Source organism: Dicentrarchus labrax, unplaced genomic scaffold (genome assembly GCF_905237075.1).
Source record: "Dicentrarchus labrax unplaced genomic scaffold, dlabrax2021, whole genome shotgun sequence".
NCBI classification, from domain to species: domain Eukaryota; kingdom Metazoa; phylum Chordata; class Actinopteri; family Moronidae; genus Dicentrarchus; species Dicentrarchus labrax.
Genome location: NW_026136712.1, coordinates 8,281,332 through 8,299,936, shown reverse-complemented (window position 1 = coordinate 8,299,936; position 18,605 = coordinate 8,281,332). Strand labels below are relative to the sequence as shown.

Below are 18,605 nucleotides of genomic sequence, written 5' to 3'. Positions count from 1 at the left end.
AGAGAAATCTGTTTATTCAAATGAGGAATTTATCACCCTTTTCCACCTTATGTCTTTGATTCTTGCTGTTATATTAAACTTTTTTTTAATAAATGGTTTAGGTTCAGAGGAAAAATTAGGAACAGATGTAATACAGTCATATACTGGTTGGTTATTTTAAAAGGACCATACTAATATTTTTGCATGTTGTTGCTCATTTTTAGCAAATCATGTATACCTTAGTGCTGGCCATTTAACAAAAACTAAAGTGTTTAACTTATATTTATTAATTATAAATGTTAATCCATTATTTCCATATGAAAATTCAAATTGCAGAGCCTTGGGACATAGTAGAATAGCTATTCACCCGACTTAAGACTGTATCTGTTTTTATTTTGGCGGTGTTTGAGCATGGTAATGTGGTGCAGACTTTTTAAAATAAAAAGGCCTGTCATTTTCCACATGATGACAGTGTAACCTTTGGAGGAAGAAGATGATCACTGTGATGGATTACAGTGATTGTAACTCGTGGCCACAACAATAAATCAAACTACACTAAATTGAAAATATGAAATACTTTCTTCAGGCATGTAATTAACCCGCTAACAACACTGTGAAGTCCAGTCCAAAACCAATATACAATGCTGTGACAGAATATTTGGATCAGAATTTTACCGGAGTAATTATAAGTCTTGTTTGTTCTTCTATTTGTTTGACAAACAAAATAAACTGTGAATTCTGAAGTTTCTTCAGGAAATATCACACATAAACATATATCTTCATCCTTAAGTCCATATCCCTAAGTACTGATTTAACATGAACTACATCAGCAAAATATATATTGCAGAATCTGAATATCATGAAAGATCCTGTGGTATTAGAAGAAACATAACTCTCTACCTCACAGCTCCACCTTGTGGAGTAATAAAGAAGTTTTTATTAAGTGGCAGTTTTTTGTAGTATGATTCCAGTCAACAGATGAGAACAGCAGCTTTTGGAAAACAATTACTTCATCATAAAGTTCTATAAACTGACCCACTGATGGATCAGTGTAAATGTGGGTACTCCCTCAATATAACAATACTCCATTACAAGTAAAAGTTCTGCTTTTATGATTTACTTCAGTGGAAGTGGTATTAGCAGCACAATGTACCTAAAGTACACTTAAGGTTGCAGAATGACCTCTGTCAAAGTGTTTTATTGTATTGGACATATATATAGACACATTGCAACCTTATGTTGTATATATAGATATAACTACTTTTAAACACTTTTTAAAGAAAGTTTGATTTTTAAACTAAGAGAACTTCAAGTACTGACCACCACAAGTGCTTCACAGCAACACAGCAAATAGACAGACTAGTGGAGTGTCCAAGCACCTTTAACCACAACATGCAGTGAAAGCATCTCGCCCAGGGGACTAACCTCCCTCCCTGCTCCACAAAGTGAAAGAAAAGGAAGGAACAAACGGTTAAATGGTTCACAAGACAACAAAAGTTAACTGCTGGAGAGACCGACACCCTCCCTGGTTTACCTACACCGCTGTTTCCACTTGATGACAGTGTGGATGTGCACTTGCTGTGGAGTCCTGTTTTATATTTTAATTTTTTTATTCTGTTCAGGGGAGAGAAAACTTCAATCTTTATCTTTTCTGATGGTGGTGACCTCAGTAAACTCCCAGCAGCTCCACCCAAATTTAACTTGACAAGGCCTATCAGTAGTGTGGGCATAATCAAGATAGTGGGACAGTGGTGTTGTGCTCCAGTGGCGCAATCGGTCAGCGCGCGGTACTTATAAGACAGTAACCTGCAGAGTGATGCCGAGGTTGTGAGTTCAAGCCTCACCTGGAGCAGTGAGGTTTTACCTGCAGCAGGTGAGGTCACACAACAACACATAAAATCTGAAAATGACCTCTCAAACAAGTCACTCTATGATGACTCATGAAAAGACAGTCAGCTTCTCATCACTCATTCAAAATGGTTTGTTCTGTTCAGTTTCAAAAGCCACTTAATGCGCAAGGATTTTTTTTCTTCGTTAACCTTCTTTTTAGTGCAAATATTCAACATTAAAAGTTACTTTCAAGAAAATAAGTTTGTTTATTTCACAAGAATGGCAACTGCACATACAGGATGTTTGGCATATGTATAGCATTAAACACCTACCACCTATAGAGACTCAACAAATTGATCAGGAGAGCGAGCTCTGTCCTGGACTGTCCTCTGGACTCCATAGAGGAAGTGGGTGAGAGGAGGATGTTAGTGAAGCTGACATCAATCATGGACAACACCTCTCACCCCCTACATGACGCTGTGGGGTCCATGAGTAGCTCCTACAGCAGCTCTACAACACCTGATCAATGTTGTAGTTTCTGATTTTCAAATTACCACCATACCATAGCTTTACCACTTTACAATAGTTTTTTTATATCTGTATTTATTTATTTCACGTAAAATGCTGCTGTGAAAAGGCAATTTCCCCGTTGTGGGATTAATAAAGTAATACAATACAATACAATACAATACAATATAAAACAACAAAATGAGTATAATAGTTTAATAATGTTCAGTAATGTAAAAGAGTGAAATACAATAGAATTTTTTTTTTTATCAAATCAAAGTACTGGTTAATAATGCTTACCTCTTACTTTATATCATACCAGTCGACCACTTTGAGACAAAACAGCATGACTCTGCAGTTTTCTTAATGTGAGGACATGAGACCTCCTCGTTATGCTGAGTCAGTTTTCATCACTCCACTGGGTAACAGTGGGGGGTTGTGCAAGGTCATCATAATGGCTGCAGAGCCTGCTGGGGGGTGATGGGAGGTTCCCATCTGATAACCTCCCTGGCACAGACTTCCTTCTCTTACCCACCCCAACCTTTGACTCTCTCATAGAGGCATCCTTAAACAACCTTCTACTCATAAAAAACACCTGACATTTGTTGTTCCTGCAACTGCTTGAATAGACCTTTTTTACAGCAGCCAGCCAGCACAATGGCATCACACTGACTCTGTTTGACCTGAATGGTATGGAAAGAAAGTATTGATTCACTTGAGTATCTCAGTAATTTTTTTTTTTTTTGTGATATTGTTTCAATTCTCAAAAACACTGAATCAGTTTTTGTGTTTACCTCCCCAGCAGCAGCTAGATTGCAGTGCTGTAAACTGAGGGCTATGATGTTGGATGTTACAGGGACTGTGATACTGTGAACTTTTTCTTAACTAAGATTTTATGCATATGCATAATATCCAATAATACAGTTTTCCTAAAATCAGATTTAAAAGAAGTACTTTAACTTTAATTAGTATAATTGGTAACACCTGTGTTTACCCTACTATTTCATGTCAAAATGGCTGCTGTGAAAAAGGTCAGTCAATCAATTCGACTGCACAGCTCCATTTATAGCCTATATATTATGTTACATTGCTAAGTCTTTACATTTCCTAGTCCAAGTGACAAAAGAGTGCTTCATCAGTTTGTCACTAGCCTGTTTAATGCAGCTCCAGACTAAACCTGGGCCTAAAAATCAAGGCCAGATCATGAATGTGGGGCAAAGGGCACTTGCTCCAGACAACCCCAGACCCACAGGGGCCCCCAGTAGACAGGCTCACCATGTGGCATTTGTAACAATGTGATTAACTGTAACCTTGTTCGGAAATATGTACCACTAAAGAGCATAATATCAGCTGATATTGGTGGACATTCACACATTCCTAAATTAATATCTGTTGATATTTGACAAATAATCAAATGATCCTGTTGTTGTTGAACAAAATCTAGTCATTATTGATCCTGCTCCGCTCACTGGCTCCTCTGCAGGATGCTCTCAGTTGAAATACATAAATAAAAGACACATATTGTGTTACAGCAAAAGGTAAAGTCCACTGGGAGATGCAGCTTGATGGTCCTCACAGAAGCGGTTATCTGATGCAGGCTGGCCTCACACCCACTGTCCAGCAGCTTATGGAGCTGCAGATAGCAGCAGCTGAGAGACTTCATCAGAAACAAGCCCTTGACACACTGCAATATATCTACTGCAATGAAGCCTCTGACACACATTTTGACTATTTCCTCCTTGTCAAAGTGTAGAATAAGACATTATACACAAGAGGTGGAGTTATAAGTAACTAGCAGTTATAACTCAAGGAAATAATGAGAATGAACTTTACCTATTGAAACATTATTATCCCTATAATCCCTAATACACAAAAATAAGTTGAGCAGCATCAGAAGAACCCCCCTTCTGCAGCTGCACTGAGGTCAGCCACATGAATGATATGGTAGAAACATCCAGTGTGACGCACATACAGCAGCAGATAGCGCAGTAGTGCGGAGCCCCCACCCTGCCCCGGCTGCGCTCCGATAACGCAGAGGAGGGGGGAACAACAAGACACCTCGGTTTCTCCACACAGGGAAGGAATTATTACTTCATCTCCTTTTCACTCTGCGTCCGTTTCTGCGTTCAGCGGCCATCAGTGAAGTGATAAAATGGTCGATTAACAGCTTTTACGCACACATCGTTGTCGCCTGGTGTGAATCTGACTGTGACCTCCGCTGGGAAGTCACCTCACTCTCTTGGCTGCAATGCTCTCAAAGAGGGAGAAAGACCTCATTGCACAAATATGGGGAAGACTGACTCCTGTGGCAGACGATATTGGGTCAGATGCGCTTCTTAGGTAGGTTCATAAGACATTTCCAACATAGAAACTTTCTGTGGGTTTGAAATAAACTGCTGATACAGACAAAAGTCTGGTTTTTGTTTGTTTGTAAATGTTAAAGCTTCAATCACAATGACAAAAAACAAACAATTAGGCTCAATATAGGTATGAAGAGCTATATGAGCTCTGCTGAACCAGCATGCGTCAGTGAAAAAATTATGTTTTTTTAAAACCTTTTTTTTAATAAGTTTGTGACATTTATAACCTCAGACTTGATGGTTACAAAGCATTGGTGAATTATTTATTAACTATTGGTTTGGCAGTTGGTTTATATGAATGAATCCAATGTGAGAGCGTTGCACCATGTAAATTAAAATGACTCAGATGTTGATGGTTTACTCGGAAACTTCAGGTTGTGGTTTCTAGATGCTGGCACTGATCCAAGATCAGTGAAATGTTCAAATGAGTGAGCTGTGAGTCCACTGATGATGATGATGGCATCAATGAGAAGCACTTAAAGGAGTGGCCAGACTCAGTTTCCATTGCTAATGTTTTTGTATTTCAATGACAAAAGTGTTCAGATCCGTTACTTAAAGGTCCAGTGTGTAACATTGAGGAGGATCTGTTGTCAGAAATGGAATATAATGTTCATAGGTATATTTTTCATTAGTGTATAATCACCAGAACAAACTGTAGGAATTGTTGTGTTTTCGTTACCTTACACTGGTTGTACATAGGGCCTCTCACATAGTTTCTTCTACACACTCCACACCCCTGTCCCATTCCATGTTGTCAAATACAGACGCGAGCTGTGTTCAGTTAGTTGCAACTTCACTGTTCACTTGTTTTTGGATTACTGCTGCATTTATGTGTACATAGTATTTTACTGCTGACCATGTTTTTGGTTAAGCTCATTTGAACTACTTTATAGTTAAATAGTGGACTAAAACATACAATATTTGCCTCTGAGATGAAGTGCAGCGGAAGTATAAAATACAATAAAATAGCAATACTCAAGTAAAGCACCTCAAATTTGTACTTTAAGTACAATACTTGAGTAAATGTACTTAGTTACATTCCTCCACTGATCATTACAGCACTTTTCCCAATTCTTCCACAGGATGTTTGCCACTTTCCCAGGAACCAAGACGTACTTCTCCCATCTAGACATCAGTCCTCGCTCCGCTCACCTGCTCTCTCATGGGAAAAAGATTGTTCTGGCTATAGCAGAGGGAGCGCAAGACATCAGCCAGCTGGCCGTAAACCTGGCTCCCCTGCAAACCCTGCATGCCTACCAGCTCAGAATAGACCCGACCAACTTCAAGGTGCCACTACTAGAACATCAGTTCCACTGATGGTGATAATAACACTCACAAGTTCTTCATAGAGTTTTCAGTGGTGTGGAAATGACATCATCTCATGCCCATATCAGATCAAACTCTACTGACAGCAGCTGTTTACAGCTTCAAAACCAACATGTCTATAATATTTCTCTCAACATGTAGCTTAATGTGCATTTAACATTATATTCCGTATATGGAGATATACAATACTGACTGGGAACACGAAATATTGTGGAATACACCTTTGCATTTTACTGCAGAGCATATCTATTTCTGTTTCCCATAAAAACACAAATTTAACATATACATAATATAACAGACCTTTTTACAGCAGCCATTTTGACCTGAAACAGTGGTGTAAACACAGGTGTTACCAATGACACTAACCAAGGTTTTGTTTTGTAGTATCAGAGGAGATTTTTGGTCTTTTGGAAACACAATTACTTCACTGATAAACACACAGCTGCAGGGGTTCCCTTGTGTCTGCTATGTTCTTGTTGGAGCACTTTGGACAGTTTATCTGATTGAGAGTGGGGCTGGGGGTGAGTTTTCTGAGTATTCAGTCTTATATCTGAATTTGTCACTAGGTTGTCAGTGGTGCTTTTGTGACAGTATAAGTGTCAGATATTTAGAAGAAACTGACTTTAATTACAACACTGACATGAGTTACATTTAGAATATTAGGTTTACAAAAGAATCAGGAGTCATATATTTTATGACATGTTATGTAATATGCCACCATTATATATGCTTTAAACTACAGCTTCATGTTACTTCTGGAAAGTAATGTACAATTGGCAGTCTAAGCGGGTCACATGACTCATTGTACAAACTAGTTTATTTGCAGGCGAAAGCCTCATAAAACACTTTAAACCCTAATTATACTGACATCCTAATATGTTTTTTTAAAGATTTTTATTAGTTTTTGCTGAGCCTCAGCTGATGCAGCATTGAGTCCTTCGTCAATAACAAACCATTCTCTTCTCTGCAGCTTTTCTCACACTGTATGCTCGTTACCCTGGCCTGTCACATGGGCGACGACTTCACACCAGTTGCACACGCAGCAATGGACAAGTACCTGTCAGCTTTCGCAGCTGTGCTCGCAGAGAAATACAGATGAGAGCCAGCCACCTGTTTTCAGGAAGTATATGAACTATTTATGATGCCGTATGATATTTAATACAATATTTATGTATGTGTGGTTGTTATAATGCAATGTTTTGTAATAATAAAAATGTGCAATTTAACACCTTTCCTGCTGCTGCGTCGTATTACCCTGTAAAGCCTGGAAGGACATCCCATTATTATACAAATGATGTACTGCTGACCAATTTTAAAGCATACCATATAGTAGTTAGACTGTTTTTTTCATTTGAAGGTATCTCTCTTTCTGAGACTTAAAACTTGCTTCAGACGAGTAATCCCTCACAGTGAGCTTTCAGTAATTTAATGCTGGGGCATTTTAATGTTTGTGGGAATACAAGAAATCAAATTCATGCTGTTTGACTTTGTTCTGGGTTTTATATGCAGTGCTAATCAGTGGCCAAACTCATGGCCAACCCACAGGTCTTGTCTATGGTATAGCCTGCTGGACAGCAGCAGAATAACAGCAGACTGACCTGGGTTATATATACTGCAACAGCACCATCATTTGGTAAGATAATATTATACTCAGCTGCATGACAGAGTTAATGACTCGGAGTGGGTGCAGTAAGGAATACTTGCATAATAATATAGTTATCTCACCCTGTAGTCTGTGGGCCAGTATTGATCTTCTGTGTCTAATGTTAAATTCATAATGATCCTAACTGCCTGAAGTCAACTACTACTGGCCCATTTTAGGGTGAACTAAATATACAAAAGTACTCATAGATGTCACTGTTTATAACACAGGGCGTTGATCCTTTGCTGGACAGCCGCTTTAAATTAAAAAATGGGGGCATAAAGTCACCACCACTGCTTATAATAGGCTACAGTGTTTCTACAGTGTGGTGCTTTTACACTCCAGTCCAGTGGGTGGCGCTAATGCAGCCAGAAGTTTTGCTACCGCCAATAAATACAAAGGAAGCGACCGCCCTAGAAGAAGAAATCATAACCAACTCGATAGATGTTCAAAATTATGGAATATATATCTAAAACTTTTACAAAAGTGCATTTGATAGGTGTTTTTATGACTATCTACTAAGAGTTACGTGTCCAAATGAGTCTACTGTATCGTTGTTTCCGTGTTAAGGCTCACTTCGTCCAAGTTTTGGTGACAGCAACAGTTGCGGTGTTGATTTCTAGCTAGCTACTAGGTTAGCTAGTTAGCACAAGTCTTCTCCAAGGGTTTCGCAGGATGGTGATGACATGTTCGTTCCCGGGTTGTAAAAGCACCACGAAGCTGCTTTCTTTCCCGACTGACCGTGTGCGGGCTCTCCGGTGGCTGCAGATCCTCGGCATGGCGGAGGACTCTCGGACCTCCAAGCTCAAAGTCTGCGCCCTCCACTTCTCCCCGGAGTGCTTCACCAACTACACCCAGGCCCAGATGGGCTTCGCTGTCCGGCTTCACCTCACCGACGATGCGCTTCCAAATCCACCGGAGGGTCGGCCGGTAAGAGCTGAAAATGAGTCTCAAGCTAATTTACTTAGCAGGGCTGGAGCGCCTTTAACTTTTTAAGTTGGATTGTATTTATTCTTCTATCATTTCGTTCAACTTTATAGCATTTTGTATCCTTTCAACAACAACAACAACAACAATAATAGTAAACTTTATTTCGACAGCACTTTTTAAATCAAAGTTACATGGTCCGAACCAGGATTAAAAACATTTCAGGAGGCATTAGGCAAAACATAAAATCCTAACAATTAAAAGCATATAGAGGTAAGGCAGAATAAACAGAATAAAATACCCCTATCATTAAAAATAAATACTAACAACAAAACATATTGCACAAGTAACATAACATATAACATATATTGTAACTTATCATATCTAATTATGTCGGGCACTTTTCTGCCAGTGGTTCAAGGAAAGAGTCAAAAGTTCTGGCTCCTTTTTGTGTGACTTTGTAGATTTATTATGATGGTCTGATATTCTGTTTACCTCAGTCCAAAGTCCTTAAAGATGTGGGTTGCCAGACTGAGGTGAGGACCGTGGATGCTTTTTGTGGAGCGGAGCCATGTGTGAACCACGTCAGGTGCCAGACTGTTCAGATTGGAAAACATAACGTCTCAACACAAGCCAACAGGAAGCCCTTCAAGAGAAGTAAAGGTAAGATGTACAGTCAGTTCGTAATCTGGTTAACTCATAAAGACACCAGTTTTGGGCACCGGAATACTAAAAACCCTTTTGTTATTTGCTATTTTAGATGATTTATTAATCTAACACTGAAGTACAGATGGTATTCTGCATTTAATCCCAGCAGGTGTGTTTTTAATGTTCTCTCATTGTGGCCAACGCTCATTTTAAGTCCTTAAAATTGACCGTACAAAACATATTGGCCACTAAATTGAATTAATTATGCGAGGGACCTCTGTACTAATGTTGCTCTTTTTGTTTAATCTCAGCATTTAATTTGTGTGGTTTATTCACAGCTGTACAGGCCAGGGCCCCACACAGGAGTGTTGAATGTGACACTTCTACACTTGAGTTTTCTCTTGATTTTGTAAACGACACACCAGTCAAGAGGTTTAGATACGACCCGTGCTCGTATTCTGATGACGACCCAAGCAACTATAACAACGAGACTGAGAGTGCCGTGGCCGCTGACAGGTACCTCAAGAGACAGCACACACTTTTGTTTACTGTTGGATATCACGTATGATTTATTTGCTCTTCTCTACACTTGCTTGTTAAAGCCCAGAGTCATATCAGGAGCCTCTGGAGTACGAGCCAGGGGAGTCTTCTGTGAAGTCGGAGTCAGAGGAGGAGTCTGTGGAAACAGAGATTGTGACAGTAAAGGTTGAGCCAGAAGAGTACGAGGAACCTCTGAGCTAAAGTATGGCACCAGAAGACCTGTCTGTGCAGCCTGACAGACATGCAGGAGTTTGCGGAGAGACATCAGTCAAGTCTCTCAAGACCAGGCAGGTAACTTGAATTTGTGTCCCTGTTGTTAGTTATAATGAGGTTTACCCAGATGATTACACTGCGGCTGTCAGTAGGTATGTTCTGTATCCACGGTTCTCTCTCCTCTCTGTCTCGTACAGTGTGGGCTGTTCATGGCTGTGGTGTCAGATGGACGATCCTGTGAAAGATGCCGTCTGCAGTGATGGCGTGTTCATATACCCAAAGAACGGGTGAGAAAAAAACTAATTTGCTGATATACATGTATATTTTTTTATTACCAGTCTTACAGAAGTTATGTATTTCTATTTTTCTCTTCACAGCCTTTTATCATCAAGAGCACTCACAGTTGAAAGTCGAAGGGGACACATACTGTATGTCAGCTCTCCAGACTGACCAAAAGAAACTCTTCATGATGAGATGAATAGGTACAATCTGGCAGATGTGTCAGACATAATAATGTACAATCAGGACTACTTCAGTTTCATGTCAAACATTTTCAATGTGAGGTATTATATTATATATATTATATTTAAATTTTGCTTTCCTTATTAAAGCAGTGACATATTATATGACTTTATATGTTTACTTATAGTGAACGTACACTATTACCTGCCTTTTATTTATGTTTTTGTTATTCTATGAATTTGATTATCTGTTTGTGTGTAGCATAAAAGAACTGCAAACTTAAATTTTGTTACACATAAAGTGTATAATGATGAGTAAATTCCTTGATTAAGCATTTTTCAAGCCAACCAGTGGAAAATTGGGCAAAAATAAATGTTGTGCCTAAAACTCTTATGCATATCAGCAGTAAATTGTAAAAAAAAATATATATATATATATATACACTTACGTATGTGTGTGTCTATATATATATATATATATTTTTATTTTTTTTTTAGAGAGAAGGCTACAATGCAAGTAGTCATTGTGGAAATGTAATATGTAACTGCACATCCACATCTTGTTGCTACCAGGCGAGTCTGTGGAAGCATGTTTGGCATCGTATTTAATCCAATAATGGATTCATTAAACAGGGAAAACGACAAAAAGGAATATTTGTCACCTTGAAGATAATTTCACCTAATAAATCATTGGGGTCACATTTAAAAGGAGACATTAAGTTAACATCCACATTAAAGCTGTTCCTTCTGGTGATACATGGTTTATTTTACAGTATAATTCTGTACCTTACTGTTTCAAGAAAATAGATTGAACATGCACATTGTTGGGTTTTCATGATATCTGTCCTCTTAATGTTTTCATTTCTCCTCTTCTGCATTATAAAAACTATTAGAAATGTATGGTATGTTAATTAGCCTGTTTAATAGGGAGCTGTCTATGGTGCTGAAATAAACTTGTATTGAATCCTGAGCTGTCCCTGGTGCTGAAAGTGACTGGCTGTAGTGAGTTCGGAGCTGTCCCTGGTGCTGAAATTAACAGCGAACACGACTCAGCAATGTCACATTCTTAGCATACAACTTTGGGATCTAATTTCCTAGTTGCTCCATTAAAAACTGCTCACCGTGCTCAGTTTAACGGTCAAGACAATCCATGAAATCATCACAAGAAGATACACACTAGTCAATAAGCTAATCAAACACATAGCCGTTTACTCTGAATAAGTAGGTCTGCATTGGTTTGATTCTGGGATAACATGATTAGACTTACAAATACACATTGATGAAAGTTCCAATGAAGTTGAATGAAGCCAAGACTTATTTCACTTTCATCAAGACATGCACACAGCGCCACCTGCTGCATTTAACGAGCATTTGCACCGCAGTGTTTGTTCAGTACTACCTCACAGCCTTTTGGGAGTGTCTAATGAATTAAAAAAAGGAGAAGAAAAATCCTTGGTTGCTGAATTTAAACCAAGACCAAGACCAGTTTTATCTGTTCTGACCTGCAGGCTCAGATAATCCCAGTGCGTGATGAGTTCAAGCGTCACACGTAAAAACCACGACATCAAGACTGAAGTCTACTTTGTCCTCAGCTGACACCGAAAACCTTACAACAATCCAAGAGATGCCTTTAGAGAGTAACGCTTACTGTTATTGTGTGAATATCCTCGTGTGTACCGTTTATTTAGACTTTAATTTTTTCCCCCAATGATTTGCAAACGAGATAGCAAAGGCTCCATCTACTATATCCACTGGTAGGCTCGGGGGTTCAAAGAAAAACACAGAAAAGTGTAATACATTATTCAGTGCCCTCTACGGTGGCCCGGTGTGCGAGAAAACGGGATAAGTGCCCTTTATGTGCCCTTTTAGTGGAGAAAACGTTACACTGTTTTGTATGTGCTTTTGCATTATGAGCCTCGGCGCTGCATGTTTTTAAATTGAACCTGAAAATGTAATGTAAGGGTGTCCAGCATCGTGTTTCTGTTAATTTTAAAATGTTTTTTTTATTATTGTTCTGCAAGCTTATTTTAACTTTATGATTTTAATCTTATAATCTATTTCTAGGGTGACTTAACCGTAACATCCGTCCAGGGACTACAGGAGAAAAATAACCTCTCTTCTAACTCACTTACAGCAATGTTTTATCAGTGTAAACTGTCCCTGCAACAAAAACACTGCCACATAGGCTGCCCTTCGTGCTATAACATTAGTTGACATAATTCATTACCTCCATGGTTAAATAATTGATATTTCCCTGTGCGTTTTTATTACAGAGGTTAATCTATAAATAATAACAATAAAACAATTTAAATCTTAACCGGGGTTTGGAACTGTTTCACCATAAATGCATCATGACTTTCTGCTGCTGCTCAAGCAGCTGTTTTTTGCCCCTCAGACAGCCAGAGTACGCCACTGACTATACACAGCGCTTAACGTTAACATACATAAATGCCATATTTTTAAACCACGGTGGGTTGGTAGGTTAGAAATTCACTATGACTGACTCTTTTAAAGCTCATTATAACCTTATTATAGAGTAATTGTGGCAATTTCTTATTAGGCTCTGTCATTTTTCCTTCGCACCTTCCCCAATCACCACCGGAGCTCGGTGTGGCTGTGCGTAATTGCGCACGCATAAAGGAACCAAAATAGGGACAACCAAGAAACTTTGCTTCAGTGTGCCTTTTATTTCTTTATTGAGGAAACACGTGACACATGTAAACAGACGTCAGGTCTCCTTTGGGTGTCCAGATGTGGAAGCTGCTGGGCTTAGTGGTACTGCCTTCCCAGGGCAGACACCACGACGGCCAGGAACTTCTGCCAGGCGGCCTGCGTCTCTGGTGTGAAGCCATTTCCAAGTTTGGCGGCGATGACGATGGTCAGGCAGTCAGACAGCAGCTATAAGAAGAGGAAAAAAAACATTAAATGCCTTTCATATAAAACTACATAAATAGATTTGGCATCCAAGAAAACTGCATATTGAAACTTTAAATATTTGTGCGTGTGCACAGGATTTGAAGATACATTTTGACATTATGCGCAGGGAAACTCTCTTTGGTATGTCTGCATTTTATATCCCAAAACATATGTGAGTTTCTGCGAGGTCGTGTGAGCTGACTGCTGAAGGTGAGAGAGGCTTTACTTTGAAGTTGTCGGGGTCGACGTGCAGCTTCTCGGAGTGCAGGACGCTCAACTCGGCATAAGTGGCCTTGATGTTGTCCATGTTCTTCACAGCCCGGTCCAGACCGTGCAGCACCGTCACGCCGTGGGCTGCGATGTTCGGGTTGCTCTTGATGGCCTCAGCATTGTAGAGGTTGCCGAAGGCGCCGAAGTACCTCTGAGTCCAGGGGTAAACGATCAGACACCTGCATGGGGAGGAGACAACCGATAATTCAGCATGGGATAAAGTCCTGAAAGTGCATGATGGGGTGTCAGGAGCTGGGTTTTTCCATACCTGCACAGAGCCTTGGGGCCGATGTCTTCATAGTCCAGGCTGGAGAAGATGCTGGTGATGATGCCGCGCTCCTGCTCAGTCCACTCAACCATGGTGGCTCTTGTTTATTGTTTGTTCAGGCTCGAAAAAGAAGGCTGAATATTGCTTCAGCTCGACCACCCTCTATTTAAACGTGTCAAAGACCCCCCCGCCCTCAAGGAGAGGCCAGCTTTGATAGGCTGCAGATGAAGGGTCTGAGATAAACTTGCAGACTCCTCCAGAAGTTTCTGGAATGTTTTGATGTTTTGGTTTAATAGTATTACAGATTTACAAAGATGCAAAAGTCGACTTTCATGCTCAGTTAAAGTTTAGTCCAATATGTTCTCAGGCTAAACCTAAAAAGAAGGAACATGTATGAAGGAAAAAAGAATGAAGAAGGAAAAGAAGGAAAAACTATGCAGATTAGGTCGTTTTCTTGTCATTAATACATTAAATGAATCATCACCCACACACAACCTAAAACCAGGGCAAACTGCACATTCAACTCTTTTTAAAATTGAAGTTTTTCCTACTATTGTTCGTTCTGCTGCTCCTTTAATTGAACCTGCAGGATGGGCCTCGTCTGAACTAACCCCAACCCTGAACTGCTTAACTGAGGTCTTCTGACTTTGTTACTTTGTCGTTATTTTACAGAAAGCATCCTTTATTGAAGTTAAAGCAGTAGCTTTTCAGTCATGCTTGGGGTGATATTAAGGATGATGCAGGAACCTGTATCGGAACCAGTGTGTGGACAATATAGAAACATAGAGGTATAAAAACAATTAGAGTCTCAAATGAAATATAGAAAGTTTTTTTTGTGTGTGTGGGCGTGTTTATTAGACTACATTTCAAATGTCACTGACTTTGCCAAGCAGTGGAGTGTTATCTATAAAACCACCCTTGTGTTATCTCCAGCAGCACCCCCTCCCCACCCAGGCACCCACTGCCAGAATTCACTTATGTTTTGATTAAGAAAATACTTGAGGCCGGTGATAAAGGGTGTGAGCGCTATTTTCTCCACTTGATAGGAAATACATTTATGGCTGGAGCCAAAAATGCCGGATTAAAAATAAAATTATTAAATCACTGATAAATCCTGTCGGGCTTCCACAGCTGCGGCGCGATAAGACTAATTATTAATTTTTTAGAAAATGATTAATCGAAGTCGAAATCAAATTTCACCAAATGTGTAGTGTTTTAACAAAACAAGCTTGTTGAATAAAATGTTATTAGAAAATTGTATGATTAAAATTTAACGCCCAAAATGAACTTTATGGCTTGTGTTCATTTAGTCTAAAATCATTACTAACGTAAATCTTGTACAGGCCTGCAGTGTTCAAATAACTAGGAACTTACACTTGAATGAAAAATATTGAACTAGTCAATAAATAATAAAAGTGTTCTAAATCCAAATAATGATTTCTTTATGAAAATGTTGCTTTTTTTTTTTTCATTTTCAATAAACTGCATCCTGTATATTTCTTTCATATTTCAAGTGAAGAATTGCTAACACTGTAGTTGTAGGTTATGGTGTTATGGCATTATCTCGTCAGAGCTCTGCGTTCATGCGTACCTCACACTATGTGACGTGGGCTAAGTGTGTGAGTTGCGCACGTACAGTTCAGAGCGGTGGGTGAGGGGCAAGACTGACTGCAAGATCAGTCAGCACTGTGTTACAGTACAGGTTGCACCCACGGGCGTCATAATCCCCAAATCATAATTTAATATTAGATTTATTTATAAAGCCAACCTCTCAGTGCCATAAATGATAGGCCTGGTGATACCTTTCCTGCATTCCACCTGACACACACACTGAACACACGTATCTACGCGGTTACACACGGGGACATGTGCTGTCAAACGCGTGCCCAAACTTTTGCGCACAGACTCAATTAGGAGTATCTGCTCGTTTTCAGGGGCAGACATATTCACTGTGGGAAATAATCTAACATAATATAAAGTTACAGTGAACGGGAGCAGCTTTGTCTGTGGCCCCTGCCGGGCCTTGAGCATCAGGGCATATATGTCCTAAATGAATGTGAGCGTTTGTATGCGAGAGAGGGAGGTCAGTTTCTTCTGAGTGCTGCTGAAGATGTTCCTCTGTAATGCTGCCTTCATGTGTTATATATATATATTATAGATAGAAAGTCTGTGTCCGGTGATCATGACCCAAAATGTCCAGCTATACCTCAGTTATCGATATAAATCATTGATTAATAATGAGAAATAACTTTTCGTTTGATTGTATTACACATAAGAATTACATTTACAGTATTTTATTTCTTATTGAAAGGCCGTATTATGTAGCCTATCGGTATAATTTTTATTTATTAGGCCTATAACTTTTCAACAATTTGATACAACTTCTTTAAATCGTTTCTAGAGGAACACTTTCAGTCATTATCTTCATTACATAAGTAATGAGAGTCAGAACACGTATGATGTGTTTTAGGGCTAAAGCTGGACGATAGCTGCAGTTGTATTCCTCTACTCAGTGTGTTTGACAGTGAAAGTGGTTTTAGTGCAATAACAAACTGAGCTGTAAATAAGTCATTTCAAAACAGATGGACAATTTCCATCTACGAGTTATAGTTATTATATTATATAATTATTTCCTATAAGTGATTATTGTCATATTAAAAATGCATTAGTGTTGAGACTGTTCTAAAAATCCCAGTATTTCTGAAACCCTGGCTGCCACATGCTTCCCAACTTATAATGGTTGGAATGGTTGAGTGAACTTGGAAATTAATTTGATTATGTTTGAGATCAGGTTTATTGATGTGTGCCAGAGTGTCTGCTCCCACCCCCTGTGACCCGGGATGCCCCCCTGCTTTACCTCAGGAGAAACTCCTAACAAACCATACGTCCACACATGACTCTTACAAAATATAAGTAAATTATCATATTTTTGCCAACTGTCGCCCACGATGTGAGCAGCTGATAGCCCCTCTCAGAGCTGGCATCCGGCCACTCGTTTCTATCAGGCGGGGAGAAAGGGTCCGATCTGCGTCAGGGGACGTGGCTTGGCATTCGTTCCCGTGGGTGTGACTCTCGAACCAACTGAATTTAAGCACAAGTCCAAACTAACCAGAGATCACCGTCCGATTCAGGTGGAGAGAGAAAGACAGAGAACTGAACCGACATGAGTTTGACACCGAAAGACAAGGCTGCCGTCAAGGCCCTGTGGGCCAAAATCTCCAAGTCCGCGGATGCCATCGGGTCTGATGCTCTGAGCAGGTAAGTGTCACGTTTCGGGTTCATATCAGTGGTAGTTTTATGGCATGCTTTTGCTTTATTTCTGCAGCCGATCATTGATTTGTACTTCACGAAAGACTAAGACCAATGATATCACAGCCTGCGATGGGCGCACAAACAGGGGCATTTGGTCAGTTTTACTAAAAAGTTCAGTTTCTTTGTTGCTTAAATTGTTTACTAGTTTACTTGTAAAAAAAAAGGTAGGCCTTTTCTGACATTAGATAATATAAATTATAACTAATGTTTATGCTGCTCTACATCTAAATGCATTGCAAAATTGACTGAGAAGCAGCAGATCATAGACACTAACTATTAAAGCACAAACGCGAACTAGAGAGGGTTTTAGAGTTTAGATTTGGTTATTGTCAGCATACCTGTCCACAAGCAAAGGAGTGGCTGATGCTCCAGGTGAGGCTCGAACTCACAACCTCGGCATCACTCTGCAGGTTACTGTCTTATAAGTACCGCGCGCTGACCGATTGCGCCACTGGAGCATGTCATGTCAAAATCCAAGGAAGAAAATAATACAGTTGGCTGCATGTTTGTTTTACTCTCAGTTTGCTCTCCAACATACCCGCCACTTATAACACCCACATCTCCTCCTCCACAGGATGCTCACCGTCTATCCGCAAACCAAGACCTACTTCTCCCACTGGCCAGACATGAGCCCGGGCTCTGCCCCCGTGAAGGCCCACGGAAAGAAGGTGATGGGTGGAATCAATCTGGCTGTGTCCAAGATTGACGACCTGACAAACGGCCTGCTGGAGCTCAGCGAGCAGCACGCCTTCCAGCTGAGGGTGGACCCGACCAACTTCAAGGTGAGATTACCTTACCTTCACCGTATGCCAGGATCTGCTGACATGGTTTTATGGGTACTTTCACGCACAAGTATAGTCTGATTTACGCGTAAATTACGCATTGGCGCTGCAACGAGTGCAGCCGTAGTATCTTAATTTCTTTTAAACGACTTAAAAAAAAAAATCTGTATTTCTGAAGCCGATCCACCAGTTTGGAGATTTTACTTGGAGCATGTTTTGCACCACACATGCATTCCACATTTTAAGCCACATGGGGGTAACGTTGAATCGACCCACTCTTATCTTGTTCCATTGAAGTTTTTACAGTGTAAACCATATATTCGCTATCTAATTGTCTCCTTTGCCATCCACAGATCCTGTCCCACTGCGTCCTCGTGGTGGTCTCCTCCATGTTCCCTAATGACTTCACCCCTGAGGCTCACGTCGCCTTCGATAAATTCCTGACCGCCGTGGCCCTGGCTCTGTCCGAGAAATACCGCTGAGCTGCCCACAGAGTGGCACGCGGTCTGCCACATGCGACCATCTCACTCATTGCAAAAGATGAAAGAATAAACTGCATGCCACCCAAAACTGCTACTGCCACTGTGTGTTTTATGTCTCCTCATAACAGTAAGAGTATAATGT

The 18,605-nt window shown here is 40.1% G+C and overlaps 3 protein-coding genes and 2 non-coding genes across 8 annotated transcripts; 3 read left to right on the top strand and 2 right to left on the bottom strand.

Moving 5' to 3' along the window:
• The first annotated feature begins 1,737 nt into the window (after positions 1-1,737).
• Positions 1,738-1,831, top strand: trnai-uau (transfer RNA isoleucine (anticodon UAU)). Its single transcript has 2 exons — positions 1,738-1,775; positions 1,796-1,831. It is a non-coding gene; the product is annotated as a tRNA-Ile (tRNA).
• A 2,464-nt stretch (positions 1,832-4,295) lies between these two features.
• LOC127373150 (hemoglobin subunit alpha-1) lies at positions 4,296-18,551 on the top strand. 3 transcript variants are annotated; one of them, XM_051417300.1, is made up of 3 exons: positions 4,296-4,656; positions 5,759-5,963; positions 18,335-18,551. In XM_051417300.1, the coding sequence occupies exons 1-3, from the start codon at positions 4,565-4,567 to the stop codon at positions 18,461-18,463; spliced, it is 426 nt and encodes a 141-aa protein (XP_051273260.1). In that variant the 5' UTR covers positions 4,296-4,564; the 3' UTR covers positions 18,464-18,551. The 3 variants fall into 3 exon arrangements, with proteins under 3 accessions (XP_051273260.1, XP_051273259.1, XP_051273258.1); XM_051417299.1 differs by lacking the exon at positions 18,335-18,551 and adding an exon at positions 6,973-7,228; XM_051417298.1 differs by lacking the exons at positions 4,296-4,656; positions 5,759-5,963 and adding exons at positions 16,977-17,145; positions 17,774-17,981.
• Positions 7,737-11,403, top strand: LOC127373148 (uncharacterized). Of its 2 annotated transcripts, none has more exons than XM_051417296.1 (6): positions 7,737-8,574; positions 9,072-9,234; positions 9,558-9,735; positions 9,822-10,046; positions 10,170-10,259; positions 10,350-11,403. In XM_051417296.1, the coding sequence occupies exons 1-4, from the start codon at positions 8,320-8,322 to the stop codon at positions 9,958-9,960; spliced, it is 735 nt and encodes a 244-aa protein (XP_051273256.1). In that variant the 5' UTR covers positions 7,737-8,319; the 3' UTR covers positions 9,961-10,046; positions 10,170-10,259; positions 10,350-11,403. The 2 variants fall into 2 exon arrangements, with proteins under 2 accessions (XP_051273256.1, XP_051273255.1); XM_051417295.1 differs by having other exon boundaries at positions 7,743-8,574; positions 9,822-10,050.
• Positions 13,101-14,053, bottom strand: LOC127373149 (hemoglobin subunit beta-2). The gene is made up of 3 exons (XM_051417297.1): positions 13,888-14,053; positions 13,576-13,798; positions 13,101-13,331 (listed from the first exon to the last, which is right to left on the bottom strand). The coding sequence occupies exons 1-3, from the start codon at positions 13,977-13,979 to the stop codon at positions 13,203-13,205; spliced, it is 444 nt and encodes a 147-aa protein (XP_051273257.1). The 5' UTR covers positions 13,980-14,053; the 3' UTR covers positions 13,101-13,202.
• On the bottom strand, positions 17,564-17,657 carry trnai-uau (transfer RNA isoleucine (anticodon UAU)). The gene is made up of 2 exons: positions 17,620-17,657; positions 17,564-17,599 (listed from the first exon to the last, which is right to left on the bottom strand). It is a non-coding gene; the product is annotated as a tRNA-Ile (tRNA).
• Positions 18,552-18,605: the final 54 nt, after the last annotated feature.